This window comes from Leptonychotes weddellii, chromosome 8 (genome assembly GCF_054177405.1).
Source record: "Leptonychotes weddellii isolate Sample4059 chromosome 8, ASM5417740v2, whole genome shotgun sequence".
Taxonomy (NCBI): domain Eukaryota; kingdom Metazoa; phylum Chordata; class Mammalia; order Carnivora; family Phocidae; genus Leptonychotes; species Leptonychotes weddellii.
Genome location: NC_138376.1, coordinates 88959736 through 88982045, shown reverse-complemented (window position 1 = coordinate 88982045; position 22310 = coordinate 88959736). Strand labels below are relative to the sequence as shown.

At 37.4% G+C, this 22310-nt stretch overlaps 1 protein-coding gene across 6 annotated transcripts; it reads right to left on the bottom strand.

Annotated features, from left to right (window-relative positions):
* Window positions 1–22304, bottom strand: RWDD1 (RWD domain containing 1). Of its 6 annotated transcripts, none has more exons than XM_081828849.1 (10): window positions 22112–22304; window positions 19637–19750; window positions 15726–15780; window positions 15416–15515; window positions 14415–14480; window positions 8419–8549; window positions 3608–3751; window positions 3151–3283; window positions 2576–2638; window positions 1–198 (listed from the first exon to the last, which is right to left on the bottom strand). In XM_081828849.1, the coding sequence occupies exons 3-10, from the start codon at window positions 15732–15734 to the stop codon at window positions 77–79; spliced, it is 768 nt and encodes a 255-aa protein (XP_081684975.1). In that variant the 5' UTR covers window positions 15735–15780; window positions 19637–19750; window positions 22112–22304; the 3' UTR covers window positions 1–76. The 6 variants fall into 6 exon arrangements, with proteins under 6 accessions (XP_081684975.1, XP_081684974.1, XP_030885002.1 ...); XM_081828848.1 differs by lacking the exon at window positions 22112–22304 and adding an exon at window positions 20812–20938; XM_031029142.2 differs by lacking the exons at window positions 15726–15780; window positions 19637–19750 and adding an exon at window positions 20812–20939.
* Window positions 22305–22310: the final 6 nt, after the last annotated feature.

Genomic DNA, 22310 nt, shown 5'->3' with positions numbered 1-22310 from the left:
AGAAAGAAAAATCAACACGTCAGCACAGCCACAGATGCTGTGGCAGTCACACCTCTCTGCAGATGGGGATAGTCCACTAGTCAGTCAAATCACTCTCTGGGTCAGCAGGATTATAGTCGGGATCATCCTCATCATCCTCTAGCTCCAAGTCATCCATTTCTTGGAACAGAGATTCATCTACCTCCACATTGTTTCCAGCTGCAAAAGACAAAAGATTTCACCTTCAGTCTTATATTCAGGAATAAAAGACACAACTCACTGGCAACACCAAACACAAACTTCCAAATGTGCAAGTGAGGTGCCAGTGATGAAATCCTAAACTACTACCGCAAATCAGAGCAACAACGATCTGTAATGATCAGCAGAGACACACATTTTAAGAGCAACTTCATGCTTCCAGTTTTAAAAAAACAAAAAACCCAGTTATAAAAAAAGCTTTCCTAGAATGAATTATTTATGATGTGGCATGTTATAAGTTGAAGACGATAGTATATCCTGGTTAAACAAAGTTGATTATCACCGACCATGGGGCCCGTACCAGGAGTCTTCCAGTATTGGCAGATATGTACATCATTAAAGCTCAACTATACTTGTTATTTAATTGATAGATATAACTTGATCTTCACTCTCACTTAGTTCCCCTTATAACCAATGGTATGCCTTTCTCAAATTCCAAATATCTGAGCACTATAGGAAGCAATCCCTCGGCCTTGCATCAAACATCTTTACTCTTCAGTTTGTCTGAAGTACATAAAGGTGGGATAGTACAGTACTCTTAAATCACCAAAAATTGTTCATCTTCCTTTCCTGGCAGACTCCAGCCCACTGACATTCAATTCAATGAGAATGAGTCTTGCTTCATGCCTATGAGCAGTTAAGTAATAAAATACACCTTTGCTAAGTGCAGGCCAAAGAATAACTCACTGTCTCTGGGAGAGACAGGCAAGTTCCCAAAACAGATGACATCTAAAATATCTTTACAATAAATTTTAATCCAGCAAGAAGAAAAGGGGGCAGGATGAAGCAATTGTAGGTAGAGGTATATGCAAAGGGAGAAAGAAAAAATAAGACTCTGAATACTTCTAACTGGAACACAAGATTCTTTAGCAAAAATATCTGGAGATATTATAGATGAAGGCCAAATTGAAGGACTGTGTAGGTCAACCTTTTCCTCTAAGCAACAGAGAACCATCAAAAGATTTTAAGGAGAGAAGTATCATGATTAAACATGAGCTTTAGGAATGCCACCTCAGGGATGGTGACTAAAGGCACCAAAAAGAGGAAGAGACTGAAGCAGGGAGACAATGTAAGAAGCAACCACAAACACCCAGGGGGCAAAAAAATGATAAAACCTTCAAGTTAGGAGGAAAGAGTTGAAAATGTCTGGAAAAGACACTTCTGAAGCAGAATCAATGGAGAGCTTTTGGTTAGTTACTGGATATGAAGAGATACTTGATCTGTTAGACAGGGTAAGGAGTCAAGGATGAGTGAAGATAGTAAAACTTCTAAAATGCAAGAGAGAATGAGACACAGCTTTTCAGTTCCAGAATTTCTCAATAAAATAGGAGAAAAACAAGCTAGTAACATGAGAGAGAGATACACGAGGACAACCTTGCTGGGTTTGTCTATCTGTTTGTTTGCTTGTTTGTTTGGGGTGTTTTTATTTGTTTGAAGACTTATAATGTCCTGGAGCAAGAATGCAGTAAGATATATAAAACAGAATGGTGAGTGTCCATAAGGGCCCAGATCAAGTTAAGAAGCATGATTTGGCAGTGAGGCCACACCAACATTCCTTCTTAACCTTTTCCAGAAGACAGTCCAGGAACAAAATTGAAAGGCCAGAATGCTACAGGATCCCCAACTGGCAAGATGAGCATGAAGAAGGCTAATGAACTGTAGAACTCTAGGGTGCTATCAGAAGTGTGACTGAGTATAGAGCTCAGTTCAAGAAACATACATAGGCCATAAGCTCCATGAGGGCAGGGAATTTGTCTATACTGTTCTCTGCTGCTATATCGTCAGCAACCAGGACAACACTTGGCTTACACTAGGGGTGCAATAAATATCTATGGATGGATGAATAATGGACAGAAGACTGAAAGAGGATAAAGTTTAGGATAAAAAGGAGAAGGAAAGCATAAGGAAGTAGGTGTTCCAGATAGTAAGACTAGTATGAAACATAAGATTTTTGGTTAGAGGGCATGAAGAGTTCCAGATTTGAGGTCTTTATAAAGTTCCATGACCATGAAATAATTTCCACAGACTTCTGATACTAGAAATCTGAGTAAACCAGGCCACCTGAGTTACAGTGGCCTTGTTTACTAGTTATTAAAGACTAATGTGACCATAGTTGTTTACTGCCATCTTTGATGTTCCTTAAGTTATCAAAAAACTTTAAAAAATACATTGCTATAGTTTAGTGTATAAATAAATCAAGCATTAAAATTTATTCTTCAAAACGTATTTGTTTATAGCCTTGGGAGGAAAATTTTACATTAAGTTATCACTCTGATTTTCATGGTTTAATATTAAAAATGGTGTATTATGTACACGTGGAATCTTAGTATTATCTTACCATCTTCCAAAAACTGGATATCAGATGTGTCAAGATTATGATCTGTTTCAAAGAGCTGTTTCCCTAAAAGAAACAAATATGTTCAATTCAAACATATTTTTCCTGTATGTTCCAGTTTTCCTCCATCTTCCCTACAATCCTTTAAAAAGTAAAATAATCCAAGAAAACAAGTCTGAAAACCTATTTTTCTATGAATTTCAATAAATTTATCAATTCAGTAAGTAGCTAAGAGGCATGTGATATGTATCTGCATTAAAATGGAACAAGTGCAAACCCAGTCTGCTTCAGAACCCCAGAAAAACAAATGCATTTGACTCTACCACTTCTAACGCTTGTGATTCTGAATGTCGTGGTAGCTATATCTCAAGATCTATCCATTGAGATATTTAGATCAGAGATAAGCCATAAAAATTAATCATAATTATGAATGAAGAAATGTCATCATGTAGGCAGAATGCTTTCTCTTTTTGTCCTAGATGCCCAAGTATGTTATATTTTTATAGAAATCTGTCCAAATGATCTTCTTCTTGTGCAAGAATATAGAACAGCCTGGGCAGGGGTGAGGGGAGTCATACCACTTAATTTATTTTTTCCTGCTTGTTCTTCTTCTTTCATTCGTTTCTTTTTAATTTCCAAGAGCTCTGCATCAAACTTGGCCTTCCAACTTAAGAAATTCTCAATTGTAACAGGAGTGCCATGAAATAATTGCTTAGAAAATAAAAAAGATGTGGTTAGATAAATGAGGCTTATAATTTATAATAAAATTGTAATTTATAAAGAAATAATGTATATTTCTTGATCTTACCTGCATGAGCTCTACTAACCCTTATTAATCATTACCGATGCTATGTGACCAATGCAGTGACTTCTAACATCTTAAGTAGCAAAATTTAAGTAAAATTTACTTCTGCTTATTTTGTGATTGCCAAAAAAATCACTGAAATTTCTAAAAACAAAAAAACCCACCAAACAACCAAAAAAAAAAAAAAAGATGTAAAAAATAATGAAAGAAAACCCAGCTTTATAATATACCTTTTCAGCTTCCTCTGCCTCTTTTTCTTTTTGTTTCTTTTCTTCTTCTCTTCTAGTTTTTATTTGATCTACTATTTCATTTAGTTTTTCTTGCACAGCTGTCACTAAAGTAAAGATCATCACCATACCAAGGTTTTCTTCTGCCTATGTAACCAAAAGAAAGATTGTAGTGAGAAACATACTTCTCAGAAAAACAAAACAAAAAACTAACCAATGAAAAAGTGTTTCATCATAATCACTAAATTCCATACACTTATAATATGATTACTAATTCAGTTATACGTAAGTTCAGACACTTGGATAAATGATCATTTAAGAATTGAGCACATACAGGGCACCTGGGTGGCTCAGTTGGTTAAGCGACTGCCTTTGGCTCAGGTCATGATCCTGGAGTCCCGGGATCGAGTCCCACATCAGGCTCCCTGCTCAGCAGGGAGTCTGCTTCTCCCTCTCCCGCTCCCCCCTCTTGTGCTCTCTCTCTCTCAAAATAAAAATAAATAAAATCTTTAAAAAAAAAAAAAGAATTGAGCACATACATACATATATATGAATAACTATATATTAAATTTAAAAAGACATGTAATTTGCTACATCCAACCTGAAACAGATATCTTTTTACTAATTTCTGTTTAATAACCAGAATTCAGAAAACCTTTTCCTTTTTTTTTTTTTTAAAGATGTTATTTATTTATTTGCTAGAGAGAGAGAGTGAGAGTTCAAGCAGGGGGAGTGGCGGGCAGAGGGAGAAGCAGGCTCCCCACTGAGCAAGGAGCCCGATGTGGGACTTGATCCCAGGACCCTGAGATCCTGACCTGAGCCAAAGGCAGATGCCCAACTGACTGAGCCACCCAGGTATCCCCAGAAAACCTTTTCCTATAGCAGCTAGTAACATGAGTTCTCCACCATATTTTCATGATTTAGATCTTTTGGGATATTTTAAAGAGCTGTGACAATGAACTGAACTTTGAGGCCAAAGTGATTTTCTAATATACAATAATAAAGAATGTAGGTACTTTTGGTGATTTATCTTTACCTACCTTTTTTTCTTCAATCTGAAATGGCTTAAAATCAAATATAAAAGTTCTCCAACGCATGAAAGGGATATACAGTTGACCCTTGAACAATATAGGTTTGAATTACACAGGTCCACTTACATCCATTTTTTTTTTCAATAAATACAGTATAGTACTATAAATGTATTTTCTCTTATGACTTTCTAATAACATTTTCTCTGCTTACTTTAAGAATACAGTATATAGTACATATACCATACAAAATATGCATTAAACAACTGTTTATGTTATGGGTAAAGCTTCCTGCCAGTTAGTAGTAGTTCTGGGGGGAGTCAAAAGTTACACACAGATTTTCGACTGTGTGGAAGGAAGGTCAGTGTCCCTTAGCCTCTGTGTTGTTCAAAGGTCAACTGTAATTCAAAAGCTATTTGGAAGTTGGTCATTTGAAAGTAGATTAAAGTAAAACAAAGTACCTTGCTTATCCACAGAAACAATATACAGTTTGAAGGAAACAGACCAAAACACACACACAAAAAAATCCCAAATATACAAGCCAGAATCTCCATCCTAGAAGCAGAAGAGATTTCCAACCACTCCTTTAACAGGGCTGGTCTCAGCGGCATTTGAGTAGGTATTTCATCTCGTGGGTCCTCTCTGAATACAAGGCTTCAAGCTCCTGTGATTCTCTTCAGGGCTTCTCTGTGGTGTCTCCATGCTAACCATCCTAAATCTGACTACACAAACCTCTCTCTTGAATGCCAAACCCAATTAAAACTGCCCAGTGGACAGCAATATGATGTCGCACAGGCACGTGAACACTAAAATCATCATCTTCTCCACAAAACCTATTTCTATGTTCCCAACTCAGAGAACCAAACCACCAACCAGCCAGCATGAACACTCACAAGCCATCATAAGCTCTATCACTGCCTCTAATCTATTCTTAAATATCATTTCAATCTGCCTACTGTTTCCTACCAACATTGGTATTACCCTAACCCAGGGCACCATCATCTTCAACTTCAAATATTACAAGAAACTCCGAACTGGTTTTCTTAAAACCTGTGGTCTTGTCACCCCCTAACATCAACTTCTCTAGCCACTCAATATACACACATAACTGAACTAGTCAGTCTCTTGCTTAAAACTCAACAGCTTTCCAAACCAACCAGGAGCAAGAACATACTTTTAAAACAGTTCAGAAGACCCTTTGGGAATTAATCTCTTTAGTTCCGTCACATAAGATCACTAATCTCAAATTCTAAACTCAAGAAATTTAGTATGACTAGAAGTTCTGGAGGGAAATATTGATCTCTTCTCCCTCTCATTTCCATGACGCTTAACAAGCTCGCTCCTCTGCCCTGAAACTCTTCTCTTTTTTGCCTGGCAAACTCTTTCTCTTGAAAGCTTCTCCAGTGCCTCAAGTCTACATCCACTCACAGCATTTTTCCACACATAATAACAATTTCCAATTTGCTAGTCCACATTCCTCACCAGAATATAAAATCTATGAAAGAAGGGATGGTGTCTGTCTTGGTCACTTAACTTAATGCTTGATACATTTCAAAAACAAATCCCAGTAGGATCTCTTTTTTAACAACTTAAGTATTCCAATAGAAAAGCCAAAAAAACAACCATTTATATGAAACTAGGCAAGAAGTCACACAGATTTCCATATCACTACTAATTAAAGAATTTCAAATTATGATTATATACTATTTTCATCTTGTTATCACTGCTTTTCTTTCTAAATGAAAAAATCTAATGTTAGCAGATGTGGGCAGACACCTCAATGGCTACAGTGAGATCATAACTTGGCACAATCATTTTGAAGGTCCATTTGGCAATGTGTATGAAATTAAGTATGCATAACCTTTAACCCAGTAATCTTACTTATAGAAAACACTGAACTAGTATACTCATCAATAATATACTTTCCTCATTTATTCAAAAAATATCTGAGTGTCTACTATATGCCAGGCACTAGGGATTCAATGGAGACTCTGCTCTAAGGACTTACAAATAGTGATATATAAGAATGTCCAAAGGGACACCTGGGTGGCTCAGTCGGCTGGGTGTCTGACTCTTGATTTTGGCTCAGGCGTGATCTCGGGGTTGTGGGATCAGGCTCCATGTTGGGCTCCGCACTGGGTGTGGGACCTGCTTGGGACTCTCTCTCTCCCTCTGCCCCTGCCCCTCCCCCTCTTAAAAAAAAAAAGAAAAAGAAGAAGAAGCATGTCCAAAGAATTACATATTGAATCAGGTAAAAATGATAAATAATTGTTTCAAAAAGGATAGGTGTAATTACACATACATACAGTGAAATTCTACACAGTTATCAAAAATGATGACTCATATACATGTTTACTAAAATGGAAAGATACCCACATATATCGTTATGTGAAAAAAAGGATATTATAAAACATTATATACAGAATGATCTAACTTGGGGTAGAAGAGGAGTACTATGAATATAAGCATAAGCAAAAAAAATCTGGAACTATATCATACCAAAATGTTAACAGGCAGTTATACCTGGTTGGTGAGATTAAGAGTAATTTTAATTTTCTCTTTCACGAGTTCCTATACTTTCTGAGTTTTTTATAATATGAATTTACTATTTTGATATTAAAAATCAATATAATTTGGAAAAAAATGTACAAATATTCCCTCAATATATCCGATCTCAGGTATGAGAAAGAAATCAAAATTTCTTTTCTGAAAGGAAGGAGCTTGAGTGCAAATAAAATATAAAACACATAGAAAGTAATCACTCAGCTCAAATAACTTTCATTAATAAATGACTGAATATAGCATACTGCCCCAGGTTCTCTGCAATGTTTTAAAATGAAGCATTTTAAGTCAAATATTAGAATTAGTATAATCTCATATGGGGTAGCAGAATGAACAGGGCCCAAGATAAGAATAAATTCATGTTTGATCTATCTTCTTTCACTCTTCATTCTCTAATAGCTCCAGATATTTTTAAAATATCGGCATTCAGAGGACCAACAGTCCTTGAAATATACCAGTCACATTTAAGGTATAGATATGTTTTCTGTCAATTCTTCTTAGAACAAACAAAGCTAGGACTTCTGTTTATAACATTGTGGAGTAAAGATTTTACTTGTCCTCCCTACTCCCTACTCTGAAGAATCCATGAAAACTCTCAACCCAAGCAAGAGAGAGCTTTAAATTCTGGCTAAGCCCAAACTATGGGGAGCCTATCCTACCACAGAACTAGCCAAGAATTTTCCAAGACCCATTTTGCCTTCACAGCCCCCGCTCTCAGAGGGATCATAAACCCTGGCTGCTGCTTGTAAGCCTCAGGAGACGGAAAGATAAGAAAAACAAAACAATCACCAGTCCTCTTCCCAGATTGCAGGCAACTAGCCTGCAACAGGTCAGAGGGGTTGGGAGTTTGAATTTTTTTTAAAAGTCAGAATTTTTAACTGCACATGGGGCTGGACATTCTGAGAACCAGATCAAAAGTGTGTTTAAAATTAAAGTACTTACCAGACATTTTATTAACTAGAAGTCATGAGGCTGACTGAGTTTCAAGAGAAGGGACAACTTCTCTTACTCAAATTCTAAATGTACAATGGGAAACAAAAATTAAGGTGCTTTGTGAATATCTATATCTATACATATACATAGAGAGAGAGAGAGAGATACATCATGAATTCTCCTTGTTCAATGTACTGGTTATACATATTTACTAGCATTTTCTTACTCTTGAAATTAATGTATACTATTTAAGGCCAATAAAAAATGCCATTACTAAACTTATTTCCTTACCTGTAATGCTAATAGTTTTAAAATGTCTGAGACATCATTATCTTCTAGATTTTCCTGGGAGAATATTTCATAAAGAGGAGCTTCATCTGGGTATTTTTCACTGTATGTAAACTTGAGGGTAGTCTGGACAGCTAAAGACATAAGATAAGAGTTTGATATGAATATCTGAAAATGTAGAGAGGTCAACATTTTTGTTGAATTAGTAATTAATTCACAACGTGTCAATGAAACATAGCACAACAGATTTTCCTGCAAAGAAAAACAAGGTTACTATGAGATCAGACAGATAATCACTAAGATAAATAACACATACCGCAAAGATAAGTGAAAACAGATCATGCGAATACCAAAAATCACCTCAAACACATGAAATACATTCATTACTTATGAGTATTTTACCATATTGCATATCTGAGAAAGAGGATGGATAAAAGCCACTCTTTTTAAAATCCTCCTTAAGATGAACAAAAGGCACAGAATACAATACATAGAAAAAAAATACTACCTTAGGCTTATTTTCAGGCCTCTACCAGAGCCAGTGCCCAGTGAGGAAGATCTGGCATTAGTCCTGGAGTCTATATTTCTATATGCACAATGCCAGCAGGGCACTGCTAAGGGGTTGCTAGATGACACGGTTTTGAAATAGGGTTTAAGAGGCTGTCTGAGAAACTTTTAACCTGACTCATTTATACATTCTCACTCACTCTTTTGGCCTGTATCAATGCATACATCTGACATTTGTATAGGAATGAGATCCTTACAGGCAGATCAATGCAAGGTATCTCTCTATAGACCAACTGGTGAATTCTCAATTCCACCAGGCAATTTGCAACTAGGCAGCAGTGCTAAACATTTTCTGTTAAAACTTACTATTCACAAAAAAAAAAAAAAAATTAAAAAATAAAACTTATTAATCACAATGATCCTTTGTCTAGACTTTGCCTTTCTTGTAAAAACTCACATTTTTAATTATTAAAAACTCTTGATTTTGATAATTTTAACTCAAATCTAGATTCCTCCCCATAAGAGAAAAAAAAACATCTTAAAATGTGTGAGTTTGATATTTTGTTTTAATTTTTGTGTATGGTATCAATAACGAATTTTATGAGTCAATGGATATAAGATTGTTAACCCAAATAGATAAAATCATGAATGAAAGAGGAGAGATCACAACCAATATCACAGAAATATGATTATAAGAGAATAGTATGAAAAATTATATGCCAACAAATTGGGCAACCAGGAAGCAAATCAGTAAATTCCTAGAAACCTACAAACTACCAAAACTGAAAAAGGAAGAAATAGAAAATTTGAACAGACCCATAACCAGCAAAGAAATTAAATCAATAATCAAAAATCTCCCAACAAATAAAAGTCCAGGGCCAGATGGCTCCCAGGGGAATTCTACCAGACATTTAAAGAAGAGTTAATACCTATTCTCTTCAAACTGTTCCAAAAATAGAAATGGAAGGAAAACTTCCAAACTCATTCTACGAAGCCAGCACTACCTTGATTCCAAAACCAGACAAAGACCCAACTAAAAAGGAGAATAACAGGCCAGTATCTCTGATGAACATGGATGCAAAAATTCTCAACAAAATACTAGCAAATTGAATCCAACAGCACATTAAAGGAATCATTCACCATGATCGAGTGAGATTTATTCCTGGACTGCAAGGGTGGTTCAATATTCGTAAATCAATCCATGTGATACACCACATTAATTAAAAAAAGGACAAGAACCATACGATCCTCTCAATAGATGCAGAAAAAGTATCTGACAAAATGCAGCATCCATTTTTGATAAAAACCTTCAACAAAGTAGGGATAGAGGAAACATACCTTAACATCATAAAGGCCATATACGAAAAGACCCGCAGCTAATATCACCCTCAATGGGGAAAAACTGAGAGCCTTTCCCCTATGGTCAGGAAAAAGACAAGGATATCCATGCTCACCATTACCATTTAACAGAGTACTGGAAGTCTTAGCCTCAACAATCATACAACAAAAAGAAATAAAAGGCATCCAAATTGGCAAGGAAGAAGTCAAACTTTCACTATTTGCAGACAACATGATACTCTATGTAGAAAACCTGAAAGACTCCACCAAAAAATTGCTAGAACTAATACATGAATTCAGCAAAGTTGCAGGATATAAAATCAATGTGCAGAAATCTGTTGCATTTCTATACACCAATAATGAAGCAGCAGAAAAAGAAATCAAGGAATCGATTCCATTTGCAACTGTACCAAAAACGATAAGATACCTAGGAATAAACCTAACTAAAGAGGTAAAAGATTTGTACTCTGAAAACTATAGAACACTTAGGAAAGAAATTGAAAAAGGCACAAAGAGATGGAAAAATATTCCAAGCTCATGGATTAGAAGAAAAAACACTGTTAAAATGTCTATACTACCCAAAGCAATCTACACATTCAATAAAATCCTTACCAAAATACCACCAGCATTTTTCACAGAGCTAGACCAAACAATCCTAAAATTTGTATGGAACCACAAAAGACCCCGAATAGCCAAAGCAATCTTGAAAAAGAAAAACAAAACTGGAGACATCACAGTTCTGGACTTGAAGCTACATTACAAAGCTGTAGTCATCAAGACAGTATGGCACTGGCACAAAAATAGACACACTGATCAAAGGAACAGAACAGAAAACCCAGAAATGGACCCACAACTACATAGTCAACTACTCTCTGACAAAGCAAGAAGGAATAAAGAATATCCGATGGGAAAAAAAAACAATCTCTTCAACAAATGGTGTTGGGAAAACCGGACAGCAACATGCAGAAGAATGAAACTGGACCACTTTCTTACACCATACACAAAAATAAATTCAAAATATATGAAAGACCTAAGTGTGAGACAGAAAACCATCAAAATCCTAGAGGAGAACATAAGCAGAAACTTCTTTGACCTCAGCTGTAGCAACTTATTAGACACGTTACTGGAGGCAAGGGAAACAAAAGCAAAATGAACTACTGGGACTTCATCAATATAAAAAGCTTCTGCACAGTGAAGGAAACAATCAACAAAACTAAAAGGCAGCCTATGGAATGGGAGAAGATATCTGCAAATGACATACCTGATAAAGGGTTAGTATCCAAAATCTATAAAGAACTTACCAAACTTAACACCCAAAAAACAACTCAGTTAAGAAATGAGCATTAGACACGAATAGATACTTGTCTAAAGATGCCACATACAGATGGCTAACAGATACATGAAAAGATGCTCAACATCACTCATCATCAGGGAAATACACATCAAAACCACAATGAGATACCACCTCACACCTGTCAGAATGGCTAAAATTAACAACATAAGAAACAACAGGTGTTGGTGAGAATGCAGAGAAAGGGGAGCACTCTTGCACTACTGGTAGGAACACAAGCTGGTGCAGCCACTCTGGAGAACAGTTTGGACGTTCCTCAAAAAGTTAAAAATAGGGCTGCCTACATGGCTCAGTTGGTTGAACATCCTCTTGGTCTTGGTCAAGATCTCATGGGTTGTGGCACAGACCCCACTGGGCTCTGTGCTCAGTGCAGAGCCTGCTTGGAATTCTCTCCTCTCCCTCTGCCCCTAGCACCACCCCCCCGACACACACACACACACACTCTCTTTTTCTCTCTCTAAAATAAATAAATCTTTAAAAAAAAAGTTACTGTATGGTGACTAACATAATAAAAAAATTATTAAAAAAAAAAGGTAAGAAACAGAACTACCCTACGATCCAGCAACTGCACTACTAGGTATTCACCCAAAAGATACAAAAATACAGATTCAAAAGGGTACATGCACCCCGATGTTTACAGCAGCATTATTAACAATAGCCAAACTCTGGAGAGAGCCCAAATGTCCATCGACTGATGAACAGATAAAGATGTGGTATAGATACCAATGGAGTATTACTCAGCCAACAACAACAAAAAATGAAATCTTGCCATTCACAATGATGTGGATGGAGCTAGAGTGTATTATGCTAAGTGAAATAAGTCAGTCAGAGAAAGACAAATATCATATGAACTCACTCTTATGTGGAATTTAAGAAAGAAAACAGATGAACATATGGGTAGGGGGAAAAGAAAAAAAAAGAAGAGGGAAACAGACCATGAGAGACTCTTGACTACAGAGAACAACCTGAGGGTTGATGGAGGAAGGTGGGTGTGGGGTGGGCTAGATGAGTGATGAGTATTAAAGAAGGCACTTGTTGTGATGAGCACTGGGTGTTATATGTAAGTGATGAACCACTGAATTCTACTCCTAAAACCAATGTTGCACTGTATGTTACCTAAGTAAAATTTAAATTAAAAAAAAAAGACTGTTAGGCCAATAAGGATACACAGTGTCTTTTGGCATTTTCTTTCTTAACTAGCACATTTCTAATTTTACTGCTAGAACAAGAATTTTTTTATACATTTATTGATTTTACTATTTGATGTAATAGACATTCATTATAGAAAATTTAGAAATATATGAAGGGGGAAACAAAATCAGTAATAATCCCACCATCAGGAAAAGATCACTAAAAGTATTTTTTAAAGGATATTTTAAAGTATCTTCTATACATTTATTTACATTTCAAACAAAGTATAAAAGGATACTCAGGTTGTATTTGAGATTCTTTTTTTTTAAAAGATTTTATTGATTTACTTGACAGAGAGAGACACAGCGGAAGAAGGAACACAAGCAGGGGGAGTGGGAGAGGGAGAAGCAAGCTTCCCGCTGAGCAGAGAGCCCGATGTGGGGCTCGATCCCAGGACCCCGGGACCACCACCCGAGCCGAAGCAGACGCCCAATGACTGAGCCACCCAGGCACCCCTGTATTTGAGATTCTTTGTATAAAACCTACATATATATAAATACATATAGAAGTAAATGACTGTGTCCAACATCTTTTTAATTCAGATTTTAGTAATAGCTCTTTGCTAATCTCATTTTCAGTTGTACAAGACAGATTTAGAGTTATCAAGTAATATCGCTAAAATTTGCATTACTGACTGCTCGTAGCAGAATTTCAGTTGACTAGCTTAATGCTAAAAAAAAAAAAAAAAAAAAATCCTTGGGGTTAACAACAACTTATGGAACATTTTTACCAAATTCCAAAATTAACTGAACTGGACTAATGGTGGAAATGAACTTCAGATCCTCCCCCAACATCTGCCATGTTTAAATCAATCTATTTAATTGCAAATTATTGGTTTTACAGCTGTTTTATTTCCATCAGTATATTTATCTTAGTTCTACAGTTGTGTAATGGTGGCTTTTACCTGGTTTTATGTATAAATGTATTTGAACTACAGTAAAATATCCATCCTAAAGAGAGAAAATCATAAAGAAAGACATTTATCCAGCTTAATTTTTTTTTCGATTTTATTTATTTGACAGAGAGAGACACAGCAAGAGAGGGAACACAAGCAGGGGGAGAAGGAGAGGGAGAAGCAGGCTTTCCGCTGAGCAGGGAGCCCAACGTGGGGCTCGATCCCAGGACCCTGGGATCATGACCTGAGCCGAAGGCAGACGCTTAACGACTGAGCACCCAGGCCCCCCTATCCAGCTTAATTTATAAATAAACAGCAAATGTCCAATAAGCAATCTAAATACCCAAAGAGGAAAAACAATCATGGAAAAATAACACTCAATGGAATACCACACAGTCACTGAAATAGGCATGCATTCGAAGTCTCGTTTTAGACAGTAATCTTCTACCTTTTCTCCATTTGCTATATTGTTAATGTTTCTTTTTCACTTTTTAAAACTAAGTTCATTGTGTCAGAATATATCTCACTGACTTCCTCTCTAAGTCATGTTTACATAGTAAATGCTAATTAGAGATACACAACATTCATGCTAGATCCTAACAGCACCTTACTTATTAGCACCTCCACATCTTCAATGACCAACATAATGGCTGCAAGAAGGAGTAACATTCCTGAGAGCAACTTAGGAAAATCATAAGTATTTTTGATTGGACTTACTTTCATCATTTTCTCCAGCCTCAGATGTCACAGTAATGGTGAAACTGGGTGGATTTTCTGATAATACTGCAAGAAAATATACACAGAGATTGTTATTAATATGCTTCCTAAGGCAAATACTTTTCTTATTAGCAAAATATCACTACCCAGTCCCGAAAACTGGGTAGTGATATGATATTACTGGGTAATGAAAATTATATATATATCCCTAGTCTGTATTTTCATTTCCACAAATACATACTGAACCATTCAAATGATACCACACTCATCAATTTTCTATTTAAATCTAGGGTTATCTTTAATTTGAAAAAAAAAAATACCTATAGTAGATAAACTCTTGGGAGTTTTATCAGATCAATTAAAATAATTAAGTAATTTACCTTTTAATTCAAAATTTCCATCTATACATGGAAAATTGCATTCTAAAAAATTCCCAAACAGAATGACAAAAAAAGTTTGATGTTTCATCAGAAACTATCCACTGATACTCAGTATTATCACTAATTTTTAAACTTATATATTCTAAGGTATAATTTAGAATCTCCATGACAAACAGTAAATATTAATTTGTTAGAGTTTGTGTCTTCTAACTATCTCTTTCTCCCACATCATCCCTAGAACCAAACTTTATTCTTTCACCAATTATTGAGTCTCTACCATCTTTCATGGAATTACAAAATTAGCCATGAATCCAAACATCAAATTGCTTACAATTTGTTAAGCAAGTCAAGACATGCAAATCAACATTTATATAAATAAGAAAGCATATATACCATTTTACAGCCTGATGCCTGATAGTATATATGTTTATATCTCTTCCCCCATAAGAATACTATAAAAATTATGAGAGCTCCTATATCAGTGCCTGGCAGTATCTAGAAATTCAACAAATTCTGGCTAAACGGCAAAGCTAAAACAATGGAATGAAAGTAGAAAAACAAAAACAAATTAAACTGATATTCAGAACCATTAGAAGAGTAAACAAGAAAAATGCAGGCCACCTGTGATTGCTGCTGAGCCCCTGAGAAAAGCCTGTGCCTCACTCCAGCCCTGGGAAGCACTGGCCCCTGTCAAGGTTTGCAGCAGCTCAGCAACCTCTTTCTGAAATGAAAGGGCAAGGAGATCTCTGAAGAAGTCACCAACGAAAATACTCAGCTTTTCCTACTCAAGAACTTCTGAAGCCTTCATAAATATTCATTATCAATAAAATTTTCAAGACATCTGCCTTCATTTTAATTGAAGTTTAAAAGTACCTGAAGCATGATGAATATCTATTACTATGAAAGTATTTGTCAAGAAGATAAGACTCACTGGACTCATAGTTTAATACGCCTCAGATAGTCCAGCCCACGCTAAAAAGAAGTCCCTGAAAAGTAATTATAATAAAGCTTTTAAAATATGACTGACCCTTTTTTTTTGACAAATGTGTATAAAATATATTTGACGCACTTCATTTCTACTTCTTTTCATGACCAACTTTAGCATTTACATGTCATAAAATGTAAACATAGCAACTACAGAAATAAGGGTTCGACTCAATGACATTCCAACTGATTACCCCTTTTAGGACTCCATGGGCCATAATTTAAGGGTCGCCTATACCTAGTAACAGCTAACATTTATTGAGCACTACTTTGGGCCTGTGTTGTACCATGCATTTACACAAAGATCCTTTAATTCTTACACCAAGACCACGATTTTATACTGTTACCATATGACACCAACTTTAAGATACTATCAAGTATGAGATGCATGCTACTTTACGTACTGAGAAAAAAAAAAATCTGCCAATTAAACTTCAATATGTAATCGATTATAAGACAAATTCCTATTTCAGAGATGTTAAAACATAGAAATGTCTCAGAACTAATTAAATATAGTATTATCCCAATTTCACAGATGTGGAAACTGAGATAAAAGAGCTCTTAAATAATCTGCCCAAGGTTATTCAGCTAGTAACTGGAAGAACTGAATAAACTATATTGAGTTTCATGTAAAAAGAAAATGTTTTTTTCCAGCTGAGAAATTCCAGCAAAGTCACTTGAGCTAGACCGTGAAGTAAGGCATTTGGTAAGTAAAGATGGAGAAAAGAAATGCAGGCAACAGAAACATGGCAGCAAGGGCATAATGGTGGAAAAGTTTAAGGAATATATAGGGAAGAAGAAATTAGTCCATTTGGCGGATATATATGTGGGTGAAGAAAACTAGTTGAAAAAATACTGCTGAAAGTTCAGCTGTGGACAATGATAGTTTTTTTTAGCAGCATGGGCAGAACTGTATTTCTAATCATAGGAAGATAAGTCTGGCCACAGGGCATAAATTGGAAGGAAAGAAACAAGACTAGAGGCAGCATGAACTAGATAGCTATTAAAATCATCCCAGCAAGGTTAATGAGGTTCTGAACTAGGTTAGCAGCCACGGGAATAGCAAGGAACAGGGAGGACTCTATATTCCAAATTTGCAGGCAGAGGATGGTAGCGCCACTAATAAAAACAAAAATACAAAAAAAAAGATCAGAGATGATACATTTAAATGACACAAGGAACTTTCAGTTGGAGATACCGAGTATGCAATATGCAATCAGAAATGGGCAAATGGAGCTAAAGCTATTAGACTAAATGAGATCACCAGAGGAAAAAATAGAGAAATAGGGCCAACACTGGCTTTGTAAGGAATCCTAAATTTGGGAAACAAAAGTACGAGGAGGAAAAAGTGCCAGAGAGAAAAAGAAAAGCAGCAGCCATGAGAGGTCAAAACAAACTCGAAAAGCCTATTTTATTTGTGAAGGCATCCCAACTATTGCAATCCAGGTATGGTATGGCACTGTCTATAATGTGTACTATATGGGTCTGTCTAGCCCTGTCAGGGGGAAATGGGCGATGAACCACTGGCCTACAAGATCAGATCTAAAAATCCCTAACAAGGCCCTCTGTAATCTGGCCTCTGCTCACTTGTCAGGCCTCATTTTTCACAACTCTCAGTACTCACTTTATGTTTTAGGCATATCAAGCCACTTTTCCTTTAAATACATTTTGCTTTCAGAGAGTCCTGCTTCACAGTCTCATTCACTTGTTAGCTCCTCATCACTCCTCAGTTCTCCAAAACAACCAAGACCCTCCCCTTTTCCTGTGCTCTGGCTGCATCCTATGCATTCCTCCATGAAAGAATCGTCACACTATGTTGTAAATTACTTATCTGATGTCTTTTCCCAACTGACTGATATTCTAACAATGTATATAATAAATATTTGGTAAATGAGGACTTGGGATGCTAGCAAGAACATCACTGATTTGCCTGACCTTGGGAAACATACAGAATAGAGGCAAGACAGACAAGAAAGAAGTTGATAAACTCTTAATCCACGGGAAGTCATGATGAGAGGCATGTTCAGCAAAAGAACTGGAATGAAGAACTGTGGGACTACAAAGTTTATGGACAGAAAGAGGACTTTCAGAAGGCAAAATTCTAAAGATGGCATTTACAAGGTGTGGCTATGCCCCCATACAGTTGAAGGAAATGGAAATCAAAACTGTTCATTGGTAAAGACAAGGAATTATGAAGCCATATTATTAGAAGAATCAGCAACTAAGACTGTAAATTTCTAGTAAAGAATATCTTATATTTAACAGTTATAAAGTATTTGCATACTTTGTACTACTCCTCACTAAACACACATGGAAACTGAAGCTTGGGGATGTTATATGAGTTGCCCAAAGACACAGAGCTCATATCCACTACACCAAGCTGCCATTATAGAGAAAAAAATGTGAGCCAGGAACAACAACAACAACAAAGGATATTGGAGAACACTACTTATATTCCCTACTATCTACTCACCCCAACTTCTAGTTATACCACTTTTAACTGAGCATATTAACCACCCAGAATAAAGACTGTATTTCCCATCCTCCCTCCCAGTTAGGTCTCACCAAATGACTAAGTTCCAGCTAATGAGATGGAAGCAAACAAGTCCTTTGACAGTTTCCAGGAAATTTACTTAAGAAACCGCTGTCTTTGGCTTCTCCCCCCACCGCCCCCAATTCCTATATCTACCCTCCTGCCTGGAAAGGAATGCTGCCATCTTCATCATGAGGTAGAGACCACATCTTAGGAGTGACAAGGAACTAAGAAGCAGCCTGGGTACCTGAGGAATTCTTGGACTAGAGCTACACAACTATCTCTTATGCGCAAAAGCAATAAACTTTTACCTTATTTTATTTTATTTTATTTTATTTAGAGAGAGAGAGAGCATGAGTGGGGGATGGGGGGGAGGAATTTCAAGCAGACTCCGAGCTAAGTGTAGAGCCTGATGCAGGGCTAGATCCCACGACCCTGAGATCATGACCTGAGCCGAAACCAAGAGTCAAACGCTTAACCAACTGAGTCACCCAGGCGCCCCTAAACTTTTACCTTTTTGCTTTTTGGGGTTTTCTGTCAGAGTTGAACCTAATCCAAGGAAAGGAAAGTAAGGAAAGGGGAAAGGAAAGGAAAAGGGAAAGGGAAAGGGAGGAAAGGAAAGGAAAGGGGAAAAGAAAGGAAAAAGAAAGAATATTCCAAAATTTGGAGGAGACTAACATAGGGATGGGAAAGTTATTTAATTGGACTAGCAAAGACAAATGATTCATCAGCACTCTGATAAAGGAATAATCCCATTCCAATGCATTACTGTGAGTTGGGATAAAATTAGCCTTCACTAAAGATGCCAGATTTCCACCACTGTAAGTGGATCAAAATATTTTTGAGAAGAAGAATAAGGCCGTTGGGCATAGTGGAAGGAATAAGTGGACAAGCAGGAGAACTATTAAGTGATAGAGAGGCAGATGATGGTAAACTGGACAGAATTAAGGACAGACATAATGGAGGTAATAGCTGAAAGGTACACTAAAGGGACACACGAATGACATCAAGGTTTTCACAAAGAACCAGACAGCCCATATTAAAATAAGTCCCTGTGGTTCTTAGGGAGTGTCTTAGAAAAACTGCTTTTAAAAGATGACTTCTGCCCCATCTCTAAGATGCAATTAGAACTGTTACATGCTCATGGATGCTACTTAGAGGTACTGACACAAGCAAATACAGAATTACGTACCCCTCTTTGTAAGACCAAACAGAATTAAGGGAACTTGACTTTTGGTTAGCCCGAAGCCAACCAATTTGTTTCAACAAAATTCCCCATAGTCAGAGATTTTGATACAGAAATGGAAATAACCAAATTCTACTACCTTAGCAGGGCCTTGTCAAGTGAAGCACTACTGAAGGAGAATGTGGTATCAGGAGAGTCCATTTATATTTTGGAAGACTAGTTGTTAGGAGGATTGGATCAATGTGCAATCAAGCTACAGAACAGGCAAAAAGAAGAAACTGTATTATGATTTGTTATAATTCACAACAAATTCAACAGTGGACCAAAAGTTCTTTGCAAATAGTCAAGCAATCAATTCCGAGGTTAGGCTAGGTCTATGTGGCTAGAACTATGGGCTAGCTGGATTGTGCCTCTTAAAGCAACCACAGGGGGTCATGATGTGCTTAACAAAGGCTTCTCTGTCAAGCACCAAGCTATCTATTAAAAAAAAAAAAAAAAAGTGTATCTACTTCCTTCATCAAGAGCATTGAGCATTTACCAAATCTAGTATTAAATGTGATTCAAAATGAAATTAGAGAACTGCCAATCAGTGTTCCTTGGCAAACTGACACAAGCAAGCTCTCTTCTTAAACCTGGTATGAAAATAGGAAAGTATGAAATCATCAACCCAAAAGAAGGCTGTAAAACAGTAAATCTTGCAAATCCTCATAATTTCAAAAGATCAAACATGGAAGGGTTTTATTCCAAACTCCTCTACCTTTTCCCTGAGAGGTTACATAAACGACACGATCATGAGTGAGGCAAAGTCCCTAAAGAAGTATAAATCAAGACATCTTATTTTATTTATTGCAAAGTTTATAGGAATGCTGGTAGGAATTAGAGACAGATGGGCTCAGCTGATACTGCAGAATACTTGCATGCATCAAAGATTCATAAACTGTGTTTTATAACCCTGGCTCAGAATCCTCAAAAACTTTTGCATCTGACAAGAATTTCACATACCGAACTATATCAGAGCTTAGTACAATTTGAAAGAACCATAAGATTGGTTTAGGACTAAAAAATATATCACTTTTTAAAATGCTTATATGCACAGTATTTAATGAGGGATACCTTATGTCCATAGAAAAAACTAGCACACCTTATGCTTTCTTAACTCTACCTACACAGTGCCAATTACATTTCCAATGTACTAGAAATGACCAAACATCACGATTAAGAATATATCCAAAAACTGACCCTATATTCTCTTTTATTTAGACATTGACATATAAGCAAGGATAGAGAAGGGAGCCAGACTCCATACACACTCACCCAGTTAATGACACTCTCAAACCCCTCTTCACTCATCCCCTTAACATCCTCACAGCACAGCTGTACTGCTGGTGAGAGAGAACATGAACAGGACTGGAACTATACAGGGGAAGCTGAGAGACATCTGCCTGTTGGCAAAGCAGAACAAAATTTGCTACCATTGCAAGCAGTGGTCAAAAAATGGAGCTAAGAAAACTAAGCTAAACAACGAAAGGGAGAGGGATTGGAGTTGAACATATCTTACATTCTGAATTCTGACAGTGATGAACAACAAAGGAAGGGATAGGGTCTGTAAATCCCACAAACCTAGGTTCCACTCACTCATATTGGCTTTATTTGATCACTTCTCAAACACTGAGTGTAAATGCGAGAAAAGCCATATTGATAGGGTTATCTTGCGGCACTTTCAAAATCATCTGAAGCACGGCTTAACACAGAAAAATTATCTTCCTTTAAAACATACCGAATGAGCTTCTTAATAATATTTTATATTAGCCCAACCTATTAAGTGATCTTCTGCTCCCCTTCATCCCACCTGGAGCTAGATCCCAATTTCCGCAAGTCTGCAAAGTGAAGGAACAGGAAGGGGATCCAGACCTAACAGTACCAGTTCCGCCGCTAACTTGCTGGCTAGACCCAAAGCAAGCCACTTACCTTTCCTGCGCCTCCATTACCTTGCTTGTAGCAAGACGCGTCCTGGCCAGATGATGTCTAATATCCCTCCCTAACAACATGTGAATCTGCAGTGGAACTGAAATTTGTGCCACATCATTCACTGGGCATTCGCAGAATATAAAAAGAAAAAAGAAAAACGACAAATCCCAGGGACTCTCAAAACTGATTCTGGGTAACTTGGAGAACAGCCCTCTGAATCCCATAAACTTTAAAACACCAACGTATGCAAAACCGCTTCTACCCGAGTAAAAGTGAAAATCGACACCTCTGCAGCTCTAGAAAAATCACTCCCACTTGAGTATCTGTTTTCGTGTTTTTTCATTAAACCTCGGGTCGCTGTAAATTACACAGAAACCAAAGTGCACCCAACTCAATTCCAGGCCTGACACTCGCCAGCCTATCCCGGACTTTTCAGATTTCAGGGAAGAAGCGGAGAATGGGAAAAGCTGTGGAGTTATTCCTAAGTGCCTGAACACGTCGGGAGAAGAAGGTGAAGAGAGAGTAGCGGGCGAGGTGCCCACGCGGCCTCGCTGTCCCCTTCTCCATCCTCGCCCCGGAGGCCGAGGGCTTCGGCCCATCCCACTCCACCCCCGGGCCACTCCGGGCCCGCAGCCACGGAAGTCACCTGTGAAGGAGTCGGGGTAAATGGACTCCAGAGCCTCCAGCTCGTTGCGCTGCTCCTCGCCGTAATCTGTCATCGTGGCCCTCGCTGCTGCCCATGGACCGCCCAGCCACCCAGGCGGCGCGCTGCAGCTGGGACCGCGGCCGCGCCAGGGGAGCGGGCAGCGGCCGGACGGGCGCAGGCGCAGAGTCCCCGGCTGGGA

Excerpts from the sequence above, each read along its gene's own strand:
- RWDD1 (XM_031029142.2), bottom strand. The coding sequence starts at position 20,847 with ATGAGTGAAGAGGGGTTTGAGAGTGTCATTAACTGG. Across the intron at positions 3,752-8,418 it reads TAAAACTATTAGCATTACAG|GCAGAAGAAAACCTTGGTAT; the intron begins GTAAGGAAATAA and ends TTGGTTACATAG. Across the intron at positions 3,284-3,607 it reads AGGCAGAGGAAGCTGAAAAG|CAATTATTTCATGGCACTCC; the intron begins GTATATTATAAA and ends TTATTTTCTAAG.